The sequence below is a fragment of the Somniosus microcephalus genome, chromosome 3 (genome assembly GCF_052327205.1).
Source record: "Somniosus microcephalus isolate GS21.2 chromosome 3, FLI_Smic_1.0, whole genome shotgun sequence".
NCBI lineage: Eukaryota > Metazoa > Chordata > Chondrichthyes > Squaliformes > Somniosidae > Somniosus > Somniosus microcephalus.
In genome coordinates this window covers 262,581,256-262,598,223 of record NC_140989.1, presented here as the reverse complement: position 1 = coordinate 262,598,223, position 16,968 = coordinate 262,581,256, and the positions used below count along the sequence as shown (strand labels likewise).

The 16,968-nt window shown below is 37.9% G+C and overlaps 1 protein-coding gene across 4 annotated transcripts in view; it reads right to left on the bottom strand.

Annotated features, from left to right (window-relative positions):
* Window positions 1-5,552: 5,552 nt before the first annotated feature.
* nek7 (NIMA-related kinase 7) overlaps window positions 5,553-16,968 on the bottom strand; it is a 397,752-nt gene continuing 386,336 nt past the window's right edge. For all 4 annotated transcript variants that reach the window (XM_085982411.1, XM_085982407.1, XM_085982408.1 and 1 more), the window contains 2 exons: window positions 15,599-15,712; window positions 5,553-11,433 (listed from right to left, as the gene is read on the bottom strand). In XM_085982411.1, coding sequence (XP_085838537.1) covers window positions 11,323-11,433; window positions 15,599-15,712 — 225 coding nt within the window. In that variant the 3' untranslated portion in view covers window positions 5,553-11,322. The remainder of the gene's footprint in view (window positions 11,434-15,598; window positions 15,713-16,968) is intronic.

Here is a 16,968-nt window from a genome sequence, read left to right as displayed (position 1 = left end):
GTTATTGCCAGTCAATCAGAGAGTCCTGAAAACTGGTTGGAAATTGCAAAAGACTGATTTTATTATATAAAGTGGGGAGATGGGCAGCTATTTATTTATCCAACTAGGGAAGGAAAGGGGGATAGAATTAATTATGTAACTGGGGCAGGTGAGGGGCACAAATTTATGGAATTGTTCAGCCGAGAGGCATAGATTCATTATTTACACACCCAGAACAGTAAGGGGAACAGATTATAGATTTTTGTATACAACTGGGGCACAAACTGCCCACAATCAACTGATGAACATCAGTTTTTCTTTTCATATACAAGGTGGCAATGGCATTAGGAGAGGGGCTTCAGAGATTCACTCCACAGCACTATTACATCATTACAGGCAACAGTTTCCATAAAGATTTCCCATTTAAAATGTTTACATAGGCAGTTTCAATGTTAGTTGTAGCCAGAGAATGACCTGCAATGGCTTCTCTTACCGTTCCCACACCATTACCTTTAGACTCCCCCAAGGATCTATTTTTGGCCCCCTTCTATTTTTCATCTACATGCTACCCCTTGACGACATCGTCCAAAAACAGAGCATCAGGTTTCAGATGTACGCTGACGACATCCAGCTCTACCTCACCACCCTCATTACCTCAGATTTGTCACGCTGCTTGACCAACATCCAGTACTGGATAAGCAGAAATTTCCTCCAACTAAATATTGGGAAGACCAAAGCCATTGTCTTCGGTCCCCGCCACAAACTCTGTTCACTAACCACCGACTCCATCCCTCTCCTTGGTAACTGTTGGAGGCTGATCCAGACTGTTCACAACCTTGGTGTCATATATGACCCCGAGATTAAATTCTGACCACATATCCACACCTTCACGAAGACCACCTATTTCTACCTCCGTAACATCGCCCGACTCTGCCCCTGCCTCATCTATGCCTTTGTTACCTCCAGACTTGACTATTCCAAACGCACCCCTGGATGGCCTCCCATTTTCTACCCTCCATAAATTTGAGGTCATGCAAAACCCTGCTGCCCATGTCCTAACTCGCACCAAGTCCCATTTACCCATCACCTATGCTTGCTAACCTAGATTGGCTCCTGGTTAAGCAATGCCTCGATTTTAATATCCTTATCTTTGTTTTCAAATCCTTCCATGGCCTCGCCCTTCCCTATCTCTGTAATTTCCTCCAGCCCTACAACACTCCGAGATATCTGCGCTCCTCCAATTCTAACCTCTTGAGCATCCCCGATTCTAATCGTTCCACCATTGGTGGCCGTGCCTTCAGCTTCCTAGGCCCTAAGCTCTGGAATTCCCTCTGTAAACCTCTCTGCCTCTCTTTCCTCCTTTAAGACACTCCTTAAAACCTACCTCTTTGACCAAGCTTTTTGTCATCTGCCCTAATTTCTCCTTATGTGGCTCGGTGTCAAATTCTGTTTGATAACGGTCCTGTGAAGTGTTTACTATCTGACAGGTGCTGTCTAAATGCAAGTTGTTGTTCTTGTTAGTTGTTGACAAAGGGAAGTTGTACAGGAAGTGTGTACATACGCAAGATTTTAAAATAATACATAGCATGTAATAGGGCAAGTTGAGGGCTTTATTTAGCTAACTGGGGCAGGGGAGGGGTACAGATTGTTTTGTATTGGGGGCATACAAGAAGCATGGATTAGTTATGTAACTGGGATGGTGGAGGGGAATACATTTATTTTTATGTGACCAAGACAGGAAATGACATAATTCATGTTGGGATGAGATGAAAGGCATGGATTTATTTATTTATGTAACTGGGGCAGGTGATAGGCGTAGTTTAAAAAAATGTATTTCTACAATCTGAGCCATGATGTATTGGCAAAGGTGACCCTGGTTATTGACAGCACAAAAAGCCCTGGATGGGTACCAATGGCCAAGTCTCCGTCTGCCCACCACCACATCCTGGCCAATGTATTTCACAAAGATGACAATGAAGCGTGCGTTATTGTGCTCGTCTACAATAATGTTAGTTGCAAGCAATAAGATAAATAGTGGGGCTTTTAGGAGGTAGAAAAGAAACACAATGAAGAAAGTTTAAGAAGTTCTTAAATGGGCATGAAAGAGTTTCAGCTAAACCAATTGGGATTATTTGCATGCTTAATGCTAAAGTAGGTATGAAAAGAGTGATTGACTAGTAGCTTCAGCTTACCTGTGGTTGTCAAGAAACTGTAAACTTAAACTTTTATTTGCCAAATACACACTGTTTATATGATGAAAACCTCCATTGGTAATGGTGGAAAAAAGATTTGTGCATTATTATTGGCCATTCACTAAGTATCCAAGCAATGTGAACTGGCATCTACCAGTCTAATAAAATTCTAGATCACATTTCAGGACATTTGATAAAGTTGAAACAATGGTCCAAAAACTGCTGTGGTAGGCCAACGAATGGCGCTCACCGTTAGGCTTGGCCATTTAATGTCGACCAAATTATGCTCTGCAAGTATGAGGTGGAAATGGCATGGCGGCCTTTACAGGGCATCTGGACCTGAGTGAGCAGAACAACCAACTGTGTATCTCCTTAACCAATCAGTTTGAAAGATTGTGAAATTAACAGCACAAAGACTGAGAAGGAAGTGTAAGTTAGAGTGGGTGAATTCAATGTCAAACCAGGTGCAGAAAGAGAAATAAGAGGGAAGGAAAGATTGGATTATGAGAGCATGAAATAAGGTATTAAAAAAATTCTCATCTCAAATAATTAAAACCAGAAGGAATGAGATTCCACACTTGTAATAGTTAATTTTCAGTGCCAGAAAGATTGACTGGCAGTAATTAATACATCACATCACTAAAAGGGCAATTAGACTTGAAATGACTTAACTTTCTGTGACGAGTTAACTTCTTACCTGCAGTTCAAGTACAGGAACTTCACACCGCTCAAAGCATTTGAATGGGGAGCCAGACAGCAAGATGCCGTTTTCGCGAAGCTAACGGCTGAATGTCGGCTCCAACAACATTTTCAATTTCCACGTTTAAACGCTGCTCCTCATCTGAAGTGCTGTGGCATTTTCACATAAATAACTGCGTGTGCCATTAGCCTCTCTATTGTTTTGACAGCAATTTTTGGGCCAATGTATTCCAATCTCACACAGGGCAATGGTTAGTCCACATTTGGAATTTTGTGGGTAGTTTTAAGCACTCTACCTTCAAATGGACATTGAAGTGTTGAGAGGGTACAAGAAAGACAGTATGATTCTGGAACTTAAGCTCTAAGTTAAAATAACAAACCCAAAAGGACTAAATTTGTTTTCATTACACCAACTTGCATTTATAAAGAACCTTTAACATAGAAAAGCGTTCCAAAGTGCTCGATAAGAGAAAAGTGGATGCTGAGCCAAGAACAAGATATTAGAAGGGTTTTAAGGAGAGACCTTAATGAGAGGTAAAAGCGCAGAGAGGTTTATGGAGGGAATTCCTGAGCATGGGACCTAGACTGTTGCGAAGGGAAGGGGACTGCACAAGAGACCAGAGTCAGAGGAATGATGAGAGTTCTTGGAGGCGTTTGTAGGGCTGAAGGAATTTACAGATATAGGGAGGGGCAAGGCTAGGACACAATTTAAATATGAGGATATAAGAATTTTAAATTGGAGACATTGTGGAACCGGGAGCCAATGTAGATCTGCGAGGACAGCGATGATGGGTAAGCGGGACTTGGTGCTGATAGGACAAAGGGTGCAGAATTTTGGATGAGCTGCTGTTTATGAGCTTGGATGATGGAAGGCTGGCCAGGAAAGTATTAAAATAATCAAATCTGGAGGTGACAAAGGCATGGGCAAGAGTTACAGTGGGGCGAACCCGAGCGGAGGAGCAGTGATAATTTCCTGATAAGGCCAAACTGGTCAGGAGTTGGATTGTGGGCCAGAAGAGGCCCAGGCAAGTAAGGTTTAAAAGTTATTTAGATTTCCTTATAGCCCAGGAGTGGTTCTCCAGGCCTGTCGGGAAAGGCTCGGGCATCCCTTGCCCGCCCCCACAATTGCATCCAGATCCTCTCCCCCCACCACCTATCTGCCGGGATCGATCCTTCCTGCCACCCGAATTCATGCTCCCGCCTAACGGCCAGGCAGCAGATATGACCGGGTTCAGACAGGAGTCGGAGAAAATATATAGTAATGAGGCCCAGCTGTCAAGATCCTCCATGTCCCCCCGACTCCTAGGGTGCACTGCCCGTGTCGGAGCTCATGCGCACCGCCCCCCACGTAGCGTAAAGGTACAATGCAACGGGTTTCAACCACCGAGAGATTTTACACCCAGCTCCTTGAACTGGCAGAAAATTTGAATGGGAAACCTGCAATTTAATACAAAATATTCTCAAGTATCTAGTTCTACATCTAAATTAATTTAATCTACACGCTAAAGGAAAGCTTTTCCACTTACCCAGCAGAAGCCATTAACTGCTTGAGAGATCATGAACACTATTTTCACAAGATAATTAGAGGCAACATTCAGCCCATTTTAATTAATCAACCCAAAAGCACCTAGAGTCCCTCATTGCAGCATCCAATTGTCTCTTATGATTCCAGGGTTTTGCCGCCACTATTCTATCGGGGAGCCCGCTTCATGTGTTGATCATAGTGCGCGTGAAGAATTTCTTGACATCAGTTTTAAATCCAATTTTTACTCATTTGAATCTGTATCCCTTGTTTTACTCTCGCAATTTACTTTGACGTTAATATTCTGGATTTACCTTTTCAATACGCTTTATCACCAAATAATATGTAGGTTACTCACTGAAGGAAATTGGGAACAACCTATTAAATTAATTTCTTTCCACAATATTTAGGCTGGGTATTCTGTGCTTTAGCAGCATCCACACTCAAAGGGTATAGAAAGAACTTGCATTTATATAGCACCTTTCACAACTTAAGGACTTCCCAAAGCGCTTTACAGCCAATGAAGTACTTTTTGAAGTGCAGTCACCGTTGTAATGTAGGAAACGCGACACAGCCAATTTACACACAGCAAGATCTCACAAACCACAACGTGATAGTGACCAGATAATGTTTTTTTAAAGTGGTGTTGGTTGAAGGATAAATAGTGGCCAGGAGAACTCCCATGCGCTTCTTTGAAATAATGCCATGAGATCTTTTATATCCACCTGAGCGCGCAGGCGGGGCCTTGGTTTAACGTCTCATCCAAGAGACAGCATCTCCGACAGTACTGCACTGTCAGCCTGGATTATGTGCTCAAGTCTCTGTATTGTAACTTGTATTAAGACACATGATTCTTGATTTTCTATATTTCACCAATAACAGTCGTATTATATGGTACCAGGGGAACTGTTACCAGCTGTTAAAGTGGAACTGTTGATATTTTGCGGTGACATGAATGCCACAACAGCTGCATCCCATGCTGGTCACTGACATCATCTACAAGTGACGCAATGCTGTTTTCAGAAGGCAGTGGCTTTCCCCCACCCCCCTGCAAATTAGATTGTGTTGTACTGCAGTAGAGAAAAAAATGGTTTGCAAAACACTTTCAATGGTGATAAAAACCGCTTCAGAGAATTAACAGTAAGTGGAAAGAAAACACCTAACTTCAAACTTATTTTTATTGGGTTAATTTAATGACAAAACAGCAAGACTAAATGTTACAGATTAGTGCCATTTGTTGTGGATAAAATCTGTTGTTTGGAGCCTGGTATTTTTCTTGAAAGGCGCACTTGGTGAATCAGTTGTGAAATATTTATTTTAATACAAAAAAATTCAGCCTGACTGAACAATGCCCAAAAGTGGAATAAAAATTCCAATTTTATATATTAAGCACCTGCAGTTCGAATCAGAATTTAAACAAAGTGAACAAATGTTTCAGGATGTGTATGCATGGTTTGTATATATTCAGTCAAAAACAACAGATTTAATGATTTAATTTTTGGTCTGACATTTCTCTTTGGATAGTCTCGTCTTGGAAGTGTAACTTAACTATGCAACCACTAGGTGGCAGTAAGATAGACCTACTATTGCTAGTATACAGGATATCTCTGGCATCTAGAACTGTTTAACAAAGCAGAAGTACAATGGTATAATGAACCTTTCATACATTCAGAAAATAAATTGCTTAAACATCAAATGACTTCAGTAAAACATGGATTTTTTTGTGCATTTTAGGACATGTCATTCGATATTCAAATTTCACAAAATAACCAAATGCATTTAATAATCACAGTATACAGGAATATCTTTAAAACGATTTGTCAGAAACGATCATTCTTATGCTATATGCTAGCCTGTACAAAAAAATTAATAAAGCCATTGCTTAGGAAATAATACTTCCTTCCTGAGAACAATGTCCACAGGGGTGTAACTTCACAATTTGTATCAGCAAATCCAGACACTCATACATTAATAAGCCCATGACAATTTTTTTTAAAGATATTTATATTGCATTATGTCACAGCTGACAGTGGCTGTCCTAGCCAAATGCAAGAAAGCACAACTTTACATTGAGTACATGGAAAAGGAGAGGAAGTGTTTACATGTTGACAGGTGACTCTTCAACACAAAGACACTCTGTCTCCTCAATAAGCTTTATTATCCATGCACCCAATGTCAAATTGTGCTTTTCTGCATGTAGAGCTCATTATTTTAATCAGCATTCCTGAAGTAATAAAATGTGGGATCAAGCAGCTTTAACAAAAAATCAAGAAATTCAAATTGTTTTAACTCCATCAGGTGCATTACTTTGTACTTGTACATTTCTTGATCAGAATTAAAACAAAGGTTTTGCTTATACTGATAAACAATCTTGAAATAGTATACCTATGTAAATATGAGAATGTAACAAAGTAGTCATTTTAATAATATATGTGTATATATACACACACTTTACATCACAGCAAACTACATATCATGTTTAAATTTAACAGTCCTAAACAATGTTGTGAACAATTCTACAGATTTTCATCATTAGGAAGGATTTTGATAAAACTCAATTAAGGTTTACAGATCACTATCTTGTAAGGGATAGATTCTGCTCCCCACAAACACAAATAAAAAGGCCAACACAGAACATGTCAGAAGTGGAGGATAAAAATCTATTCATGTTATGGATGTAATCACAAACCAAATATTACAATTTAAAACTTAGATTCACACAATCAACTATAGTACAATTCTGTAAGCCAGCCTTTTAGACCTCATCAATTAAATTCCATTATAAACATTTGACATATTGTGAAGATGGTTTCTTGTATTAATAAATTTTAAACTATTCAGGAGCCAATTCAAACAGAATCATCTTGGTAACAGAATAGCTGCATATCAAAAACATTCAGTCAGGGGTAATGATGGCAGCAAATACATTAATAAAAAGTATATGATGACAATAAAAACACATTAAATTATGAATTGGAAATAAAAACTATTCAAGTCTTTACAAAATGTCTAATAGCTATTCCACAGGATGGGAAATTATCCATTAACAATTAAAGAATAACTATAACACCACTCAGTGTAAATACCCTTCTTGTGCTGATAGCCATGTCATCTACTCCAGCCATTTAATACGCGATATTTATCTGATCAACAACAATTATAATCAGAAACTGACTTAGTGGACATTTCTTCTAACTGGTGCTTTAAGCCAAACTTCAGAATAGTGTTTAAATGCTCACTCCAAATATGAAGCTTTAAACAAAAGGTGAATGTCGTTAACAAAAGAAGTGAACAGAAACATCACCAGCTTTTTATGTCATTACATCTACAAATGTGCATGTGTGTGTGTGTGGGGGGGGGGGAATGGAAGAAAAACCTACTGCATTTTTGTTCAATTATATCAAAGGCAATGGTTACACTCAAGAGTGCTCGTGTCAGAAATACAAAAAGCAGACTGATAGTCCGAAAATAAACACAATCCCACCCCATTATCTGTAAATTTACTATTAGCAAGTAGCTTGTCATATTTTGTGTTGAATAAGGATAAATTAAAACAAAAGCAAAATCCATCTTCAAATCAATCCCATGGATTTGTAATAAAGCAGCATTATTGTCAGAGAACTCATTACACAAAACATTTCCTAAAATATGTATTTTTCTGGTTACTTTTTGAAGAATGTCTAATGTGCTAGGGAAGCTGTGGGAATTTGTGCAGTGGAATCCTTATTGCATATTCTTTATCAGCATGCATTTAATAACCATTAAATACAAGCATTTTAACATTTCTGTAAAATATAAGGCACCTTATGTAGTAACTTGGTTTTCCCCACAAAAATCCTTAATAGATGCACAAGGATTTACAAAACTAAAAACAATTTAATATCTGGCTGTATTAAAAACATAATCCAGGCTGAAAATTAGGATAGAATTATTTTTAAAAGGCTTTTCTTCGAAAAAAGAAAATAATTTGCAAAAGTGAAAATTGTAAATGCTAACAATGATAATTCACATGAATAGTCAGCAACGGCACACAGTAGAAATAATTTAAAGATAGAGATTCTATGACCAAATATGCGTCCATTGAATTGATGCCACAAAATGTACAGAGACAATAGGACATCAAATTAAACATGTTTCCAATTTTTTTTTTTTTTTTTACTGATACAGTACCATATTATACTGTTTGCATATTAGTGTGATATCACCTCATCCTACCCAACACAGCAGCTTTTTTTGGCCGACATCTTACAATCCCTTTATGGGAATAAATAAGGAATAAAATTTAAATTGTTTTGGTTCAAAATATGGAATATCCATCACTGAAGTCTGGAAAGAGGATGAGGTTTTAGCTCGGTGATTCCATAAAAAATCTCTCTTTAAACAATGAGAAAAAATAAAAAGTAATTAAAATGTGCAGTTACTAGATGCATGTTCTAATCAGTAACTTTACAGTTCAATTTCCAACAGGGTCATTTACACATACACATATATATATATTTTGTCAAGTCCTGGAGCTAAAATCCACAATGAATTGTATTTTGGGCCAATAACGCTCAGTTAATTTACTCTTATTCTTCCTCACCACTCAATGGCTTTTCAAGATGGCAAATGCTCAATTTTAGAGAAGCTAGATGCAATTTAAATGACTGAATATATTAAATCACCCTCTGCACTTAGAAATGTCTTTATAGGTGAATCAATTGTAAAATACTCGAGAAACTGTACAACAGAGAATCGATTTCACAAGCAAGGAACACTTCCCCTTTCCTATCCTCTCAGATTCTCCTCTGCTTTGTTTTTGTCTCGTGCACTGAAAGAGCTAACGTGTTGGAGTATGGTTCCACAAGCTCTGGCAACTTTCCAGTATCTTACCCAAGTAACCATTCTTCATGTGTGAACCTGGACAGCATTCTCGGCTGGGATCATTGCAATTCTGGATTTGGATCGTAATCTGGAACAGGAACCTCAACTAATTATTCTGCCCTAATTCATAGATATCAAGGACAATTGCAGCACCCCCACAGCTCTCTTTGTTGAGATCAGCTGACACAGCACAGGCCCTTGAATCTGGGTCCTTCCTGGTCCGCGTGATTAAGTATCACACCTTGTAACACATTTAGGTAATAGGTCACTGGAACTGGTTTATAACTGACAACTGTCACTCTTTAGCTATCAAGTGTTTTGCACTCACAGAATATATCCCACATTCCAGTTCCCCACTGAGTATCCTGTTCAATAAAAATGTTTACATTTACGAGGCACCTTATTAATAAATTATGTTCACTAATTGTCTAACACTGTAGAACTGATCCAAATGCTTTGTGAAAACAATCTTGAGGTTTGTAGAAATAGAAGTTTTTAAAACTTTTAGATGTTTTAAAACGTTTAGACGTTTGAGGAACTGAAACTGCAAACTTTTTTTTAAAGTAAAAATGCCAAGAGCAAAGTGGTGGTGCAGCACGTTGAAACACTAAAGAAGAGTAAAATGCAAGTTCAATTCCCCCTTCTCTGCTAAGTTACAAATCTCAGCTGTGCTGCTGTGGGGAAAAAGAAAATCAGAGAGAGTCAATCCCAAGCCACTCTGGTGCACCTACTGGCAAGCTAGCACAGAGTTGCAATGGTGGAGGGTTGTAAGCAGGTTACCTGGTTTCATCTATAGTTTCTGGCAAATCAGGACTGGGGGAAAAACAATGAGGTTCATAATCTTAGCTTAAACAAACAAAAGTGGCTGAACTTCATGGTATCAAAGCAGTATCCTGCTTTTCTGTAAACCTTTGAATTCACAAGGAAAAACTATAGTTGGAACAGTAATTGTTCATAACAAACAACAACTTGTATTTATATAGCGCCTTTAAATGCAGTAAAACGTCCCAAGGCACTTCACAGGAGTATTAAAAGACAAAAAATTTGACACCGAGCCACATAAGGAGAAATTAGGGCAGATGACCAAAAGTTTGGTCAAAGAGGTAGGTTTTAAGGAGCGTCTTAAAGGAGGAAAGAGAGGTAGTGAGGCGGAGAGGTTTAGGTAGGGAATTCCAGAGTTTAGGGCCTGGGCAACAGAAGGCACGGCCACCAATGGTTGAGCGATTATAATCAGGGATGCTCAAGAGGGCAGAATTAGAGGAGCACAGATATCTCGGGGGATGGTGGGGCTGGAGGAGATTATAGAGATGGGGAGGGACGAGGCCATGGAGGGATTTGAAAAGAAGGATGAGAATTTTGAAATCGCATAATGGTAGTAGAACATCAATGGGCAACTAAAATTACAGTATTAAACTGCAGGTTTTCTTTTATAAAAACAAAAATAAAGGCACCTTTTAGAAATCATAAATGCCATTGAACATTTAATAGTGTTTTGGTTAGCATTGTTGTGACTTACAAGGAACATTCAAGCAATTTAGAATTTGGTCCATACAAACCAAATGTTGATTTGCATAACATACCAAAACTTGGTGCAAATTCATACAATGTCACCAAGCAGTTATGGGGTCAACAGAAAATATCGCAAAGGCTACAAGATGTAATAAATGTTATAAATAAGAGCAAGAGTTATGTAACAAGGCACAGTAATGTCTGGTCCAATAGGCCTACAGAGAACAGATTTGCATATGATTGTAAAAAAACTGCAGGCACGCCAATTTTATTTTTTAAATATCAAATGTAAGGACAGAAATGGAAACAGTATATGAATTAAAACACAGAAGGCCACTGAGAGGATGTAATTATTAAAACAAATGCAGTTCAGCATACAGAACCATGTCATTAAGAACTAATTTCTTTTGGGTATGTATAACTTTCATTCCAATGATGCCACTGAATTCTGTACAACTATCCTTAGACACAGAATAACAAAGAGTAATGATAGAATATAGAAACACTGAATTTTTATGTTCATATCTTCTGGTTTTTCTTCATGATGCATGATTTGCTTTAGCTTCCTGAAGAAAGTGCATGCATGCGCTTTGCTACCTCATACACATAGGCAATATCTGGTCTCTTCTCTGGATCTGGGTTAATGCAGATATTTACTAATTGTCGAAGCTAGAAAACAAAACAGTTTGTTAAGTAAAGAGGAAAAGAACCATCGTCAGGAACAAAGAAGTTATAAAATGGCTTAATAATGTAGTACGTATTGATGGGGCAGGGGGTCTCATTTCCTCAGTCTGAGAGAAACATAACTCACAAAGTACAATGTCATGAGTGAGCTACGATGCTTTTCCAAGAGTGAAATGCAGTTCCCAATCAACCACTACCCAAAGACATTAGTGTTTATGGTAATCAGAACCATTTAGAAAAGGTAAGCAACTAGATTATTGGTAGATAGCAAACTAGATGAACCTTGTTTCTTTTTCGGCTAGCAATGTTTTGTTACCTAAACAGATATCTACAGCTTAAATAATTGAGCTCTCGTGCAGTTGGAGATTACACAATGTTCGACAGTGTAACAAGTGTAATTCTCTGTCTCAAACATACCATTTCCACTGTGTTTAATTACAGATGTGTTAGTGAAAAGCAAGAGTCACTGGCGAGAACAATCAAATCCATGTAATCCATTAGATACCATACATTAATTACAGTCTGCATCCCGTTATCAGACTTCCATTTCTGTAATCTACTCCATTTTCCAAATTATTTCTGTGTCACCTGTCTTCTCTTCATCTACTAATTTTGTTTTTGAATTTAACAGAACCATTTTTGGTACTAAGGGAATCAAGGGATATGGGGATAGGGTGGTAAAGTGGAGTGAAGATCAGCCATCATATTGAATGGTGGAGCAGGCTCGAGGGGCCGTATGGCCTACTCCTGCTCCTATTTCTTATGTTCTTATATGCCTGCAAACTGCACTGTAGTAGTACCACTAGCTGCATTTTTTGCTTTACTTTTAACAATTGTAGATACTGAACAATCCTATTGTACTTTCATATATCTGACCATTCATAGAAGAGTCTGGATCCCCAGTGTAATTTACTGTGGAGTCTAGCTCATACGAGAAAAATGTGAGCTGGGAATTTGCACAGGGGACTAAGTCAATCTTCTAAAATATGTAGTATCTAACGTGTCACACTATACATAAAAATATCAAGATTTTATCCTAAATGAAATAGTCACTGTGTTACTGAAGTACTGCTGCTGCTCTCAGGTTACGGTGATCACCGGAGCTCCACATCACCAGCAGTATATTAACTGTACTTCAGGGCCATTTAGCTCCTGGAAGAATCTCATGTTTCGAAAAGAATTCTTGGTCACAAGGAACTGCTACTGACCATAATGTTTAAGTGCCAGGGTGTTTGGTTTGGATATCACTTCACATTAGCCTGGATTTTCATATGTCACATTACAAATTGTTCCAATGGAATCAAAGGGTTACTTCAATCTTCACATTTCTCTTATTCTATTGTAGCATTTCCTGAATTTTTTCCCAGAAATATTGGGCTTGAAAATGTGCATTTCCAAAAGCTGCACAGAGTGTTTAGTACACTTGCCACCTTTGGACCCACACAACCTGACCGAAATGGCTACCATAATCCACATCATTGGCATTTTAAAAAAGTCAAATGTCAAAACAGAAATAAAATGCTGGAAGAAATTTATGACTTCAACATTTTCTACAAACTAAAACATCTGGATAAAATTCATCATAGAGTAAATAATGAAGACTGAGCTGAAGTTCTTTGGAGGGGTAAATGCTTGTTTGTACTATACAAGATTAAGTTTTACTTCTCATTAAGAGAAAGCTATTGTCTGGCACTGTTGTACAAAACGGTTTCATGCTGTGAGGCCATACTGGATACTGAAGTCTCCCTATGAAATACAGTTTGTGCTTCTACAAGTGAGTTATAGTCAAAGTCACGAGTGGAAATAAAAAACATATTTTACTGTAAGGCATTCTGTGTCATATTTATAATTGGCTTTCTGCTTTTTTAGTTTTAAAAATTACATTGTGGACTTCTAGTATTTGTGTAAAAGGCCAAAATAAACCATTTGGTGATGTCATTATTGTTCAAATATAATTTTTGTTTCCACTTTCTAAAGAGTGCTAGAGACAAAATAATACCCAAGAAAGTCAGTAGCTAAATTATTCTAAGCAGCATCAGATGGCTCATAGAAATGCACTCGACATTTAGATTAGATTCAAAAGGCTCAGTATATTTCTGTTATCTGCACTGGTAATGGACAATGCCAAAAAAATACAGTAGGTACATTAATTATACTTTAATAGTGGGATTGTAGCATTTAGTAAAATTTCATAGCAGTCCCGGTTAGGTAAGTGCAGGATACAGAAGCAAATTTGATCAAATGTAAAACATTTTATGCCTTCTATGCCAAAAAAAAAGTACAAACTATAAGAAAAGATCCTTATACTGTGCTGTACATTTATTGATCATCTAGATAGTTTCAAAGAGATTCAAATATGTCAAAAATACACTACTAGCTTTACCATTCCTTACATATATTGGCCCATATAAAATGTGGTATATTGGACTGAAATGCACATGCTTATTGAGGTACTGTGCAAAAAAGCACTGCATTTATTCATGAATTTTTAAAGGATTTGTATATTTTTAGTATGCATTTTTCATAAAATAACGAGTAAGCACGGATGGCAGTAACTATACACAGTAATTCCCTGTTTGGAACCCAAACAAAGTAAATCTATCTCCCATGCCTCTAGAAAAGAAGCAAATGCCAAGAATACTAACAAAAACAAAGCCAATCTATTTCCATACACATTCACATTGTGTCAGGCTGGAAGGAAAGATATGCTCCTGTTTTGTGCTAATTATCTTTCCACACTGGCATTGCTGAAGGTTGGGGAGGAATGGATCGGATTCAGCCTTTGCCAGCTCTGGGACCTTCCATCTGGGCCGGTCCCTGATAATTGCCCCTTGGCTGCGAATACACAACCCCCACTTCACACTTAGCCACAATAAGAGGCTGAGCAGAGTAGCCCTGCAGGCAGGCCGACTTCAACCAACCACTAGTGGCATCATCATTAAATCCTGCCGAAGGTCGCCATAGCAACCGCCTGCTGAGGCTCCTCTACCACGCTCAACATCTCCTAATCAGCTACCATGTGAAATGCAAATTCAGACAGTCTGAAAATTAGTCAAGAAGAATGGGGATGAAGATGCAGATACGTGAAATATTCATGTGCATCACGGCAAAAGCAGACAGTCTGAATGACACAATAAAGAACAACCCATGACATTTTTGCCATCTTTTCACATTATTGTTTACACCTAACTGTACCATCTAGACCCACAGATTCCAAGTCAGCTAAACTGAAACACTCTATATGTACATTGCTGGAAACATCACTGATCAAGAATTTGATGGGATACATGAACAATTAGAAAACAAAATAAAATCTAATAAGGTGCCATTGTCAAATAACCCAGTTAATGCTCCAAGTAGATTTTAATTAAAAGAGAATATTGAAAAGACAAACTGAAATTTTGCACCAAGGATTTCCCCCGCCCTCTCCCAAATATGGTTCTATTCTGAGGCAATACAACAGCTTTTTCATTAACTTCATTTAAACCTATAAAGGTGCATTGTAAACAAAATTAATGTCATCTAGCAATTACTATTGGATCAAATCCTTTTTTCTACAAAGTCTAGATTTATTGGTATATTGTATGAGACTTAAAGATTAGAACTAAGCAATAGTACATTTTGCAAAAAAATACATGATTATTCTGTATCATAGTTTGCGTGTGCATTTTCCTTTCTCATAATTGCCTGAAGGAGAGAGTGAGCCAATTCCATTGCTCTTGAACTGAGCATTAGGGTGGCATTCCTCAATTTTTCCTGCCTCACCATCTTTCCCAGATGGCTGGGCTGAGATCAGAAACTCACCAGATGGGGATAAACCCACGTTTTACCAGCCAGAGTGAAGTATGTCAAAGTTGTATTACAAGGCTGCCTGACATGAAGCAAACGCAAGGAAAATATTACACAAAAAAGCAATTAAAATATTATTTAAATATATATTAATTTTTCCTCAATAACCTAGACAGCAGAAAATACTGATTCTACTTCTTTTAGACTAATGGTGATTAACATTTTTTTCATATAAAAACATAATATACAATTTGGTTGCAACAAAAGCAGAAGCCTTCCTATAGCGGATGCAGTACTCCAGCATTATTTTCATGTATTCAGCCTAATTCTTGTCAATAATCTAAAACAAAACTGAACCCACCTCTTCTGAATAGTGGTCAGAAGGAAGAGGAGGATAATCACATTGTTCGATCTTTTTACAGAGAGAGTATAGGTTCATCTTATCACCGTAGAATGGACTTTGGAGCGCAGCCATCTGAGTGAAATGGAGAGAAATTATACACAGATTAGTATTGAAAGAAACTGAAGTACATCAGCATATGGTCTTTAAACAGGGACTGCTGTTTCACTACAGTTAACGTATGGTAAACAAGTCCTTTAATCACTCAATCCAGAGTTAGATTCCTACATTTGCTTTTCACTATCCCTTCCAAATAATCTTAGTAGACTGACCAGGATATGGTCCAGTAAACCAAAGATTGATTTAACTCAGAATCCATAAATTATTCAACATTTCAACATTTTAACCTCTGCCCTTTGCTTATGAATAAGTTGCCATTTGTGAGGAGCGCCGAGTACAATAAATATACAGGGATCAATCTAAATTGTTTGTTATTCATTTAGATAATTTAACCCTTTAGAAAAATGTCCTATTTTGCACAGTGTTGCATCACTTTCTTTGACTATTTAACACACTCACAATACCATATCAGTAACTAAGGCACTGAATCAAAGCACAACCCTATGCCACTCCAGGTTTCCTGCATCACTACTTGGACGAGTGCAAAAGGTGTTTGTTACCTTCAAGTACAAAGCAAAGTGTCATTCTGGCACATGTTTAAGTGAAGGAGACAAGAGTTAGACAGCTGAACCATGTTCTATGATGAAAATAAAGTTCTAATGTTGATATCCAAAATTATGGACAAGCCATCCAGATTAGTAATGCCAAGAATTAAAATTGCTGATGATTTGACATTTTGAATCCATTCACATTTCAGTATGGTCAGCACAAATGCAACATACTCATTTACCAAACAGCAGAATGCAAGTTTGTGTCCATGATTCCTCATATGGTAAGTTGTCTGATCACAGCAATTTAAAAAAATGCTCTCTGTGTGGCAGTTGTATTATTTACAGTTAGTTATTTGTTGTAATTAGATTCCTAACTTTAATGAGCCTTCTCCTCAGACTCATGCAAGCTGCTGAGGGCTGGGTATCCCCAAAACCTGCAGTTTATGTGCAAGATTTCATCCACCAGTCTGCATTTATGCGTGTGTCAGATTTATAAACACATTTCCCTACACTTTCTTTCTTTGTAAGTCTAAGTGTCTGGTTGCAGAGTGTAACAGGCTCCCAGGATCCCCGCTGACCATTCTCTGAGCTTTGCCAGGATTTATTCTTTCCTCTTTCTATCTAATCTAAACCAGATTGGGGAAGGAACTGCAATCTTCGTGAAATTTTAAGCAAATTAGAGCAAAAGGAAGAGGTTGAAAAAGATGTGGAGCAGCCAAC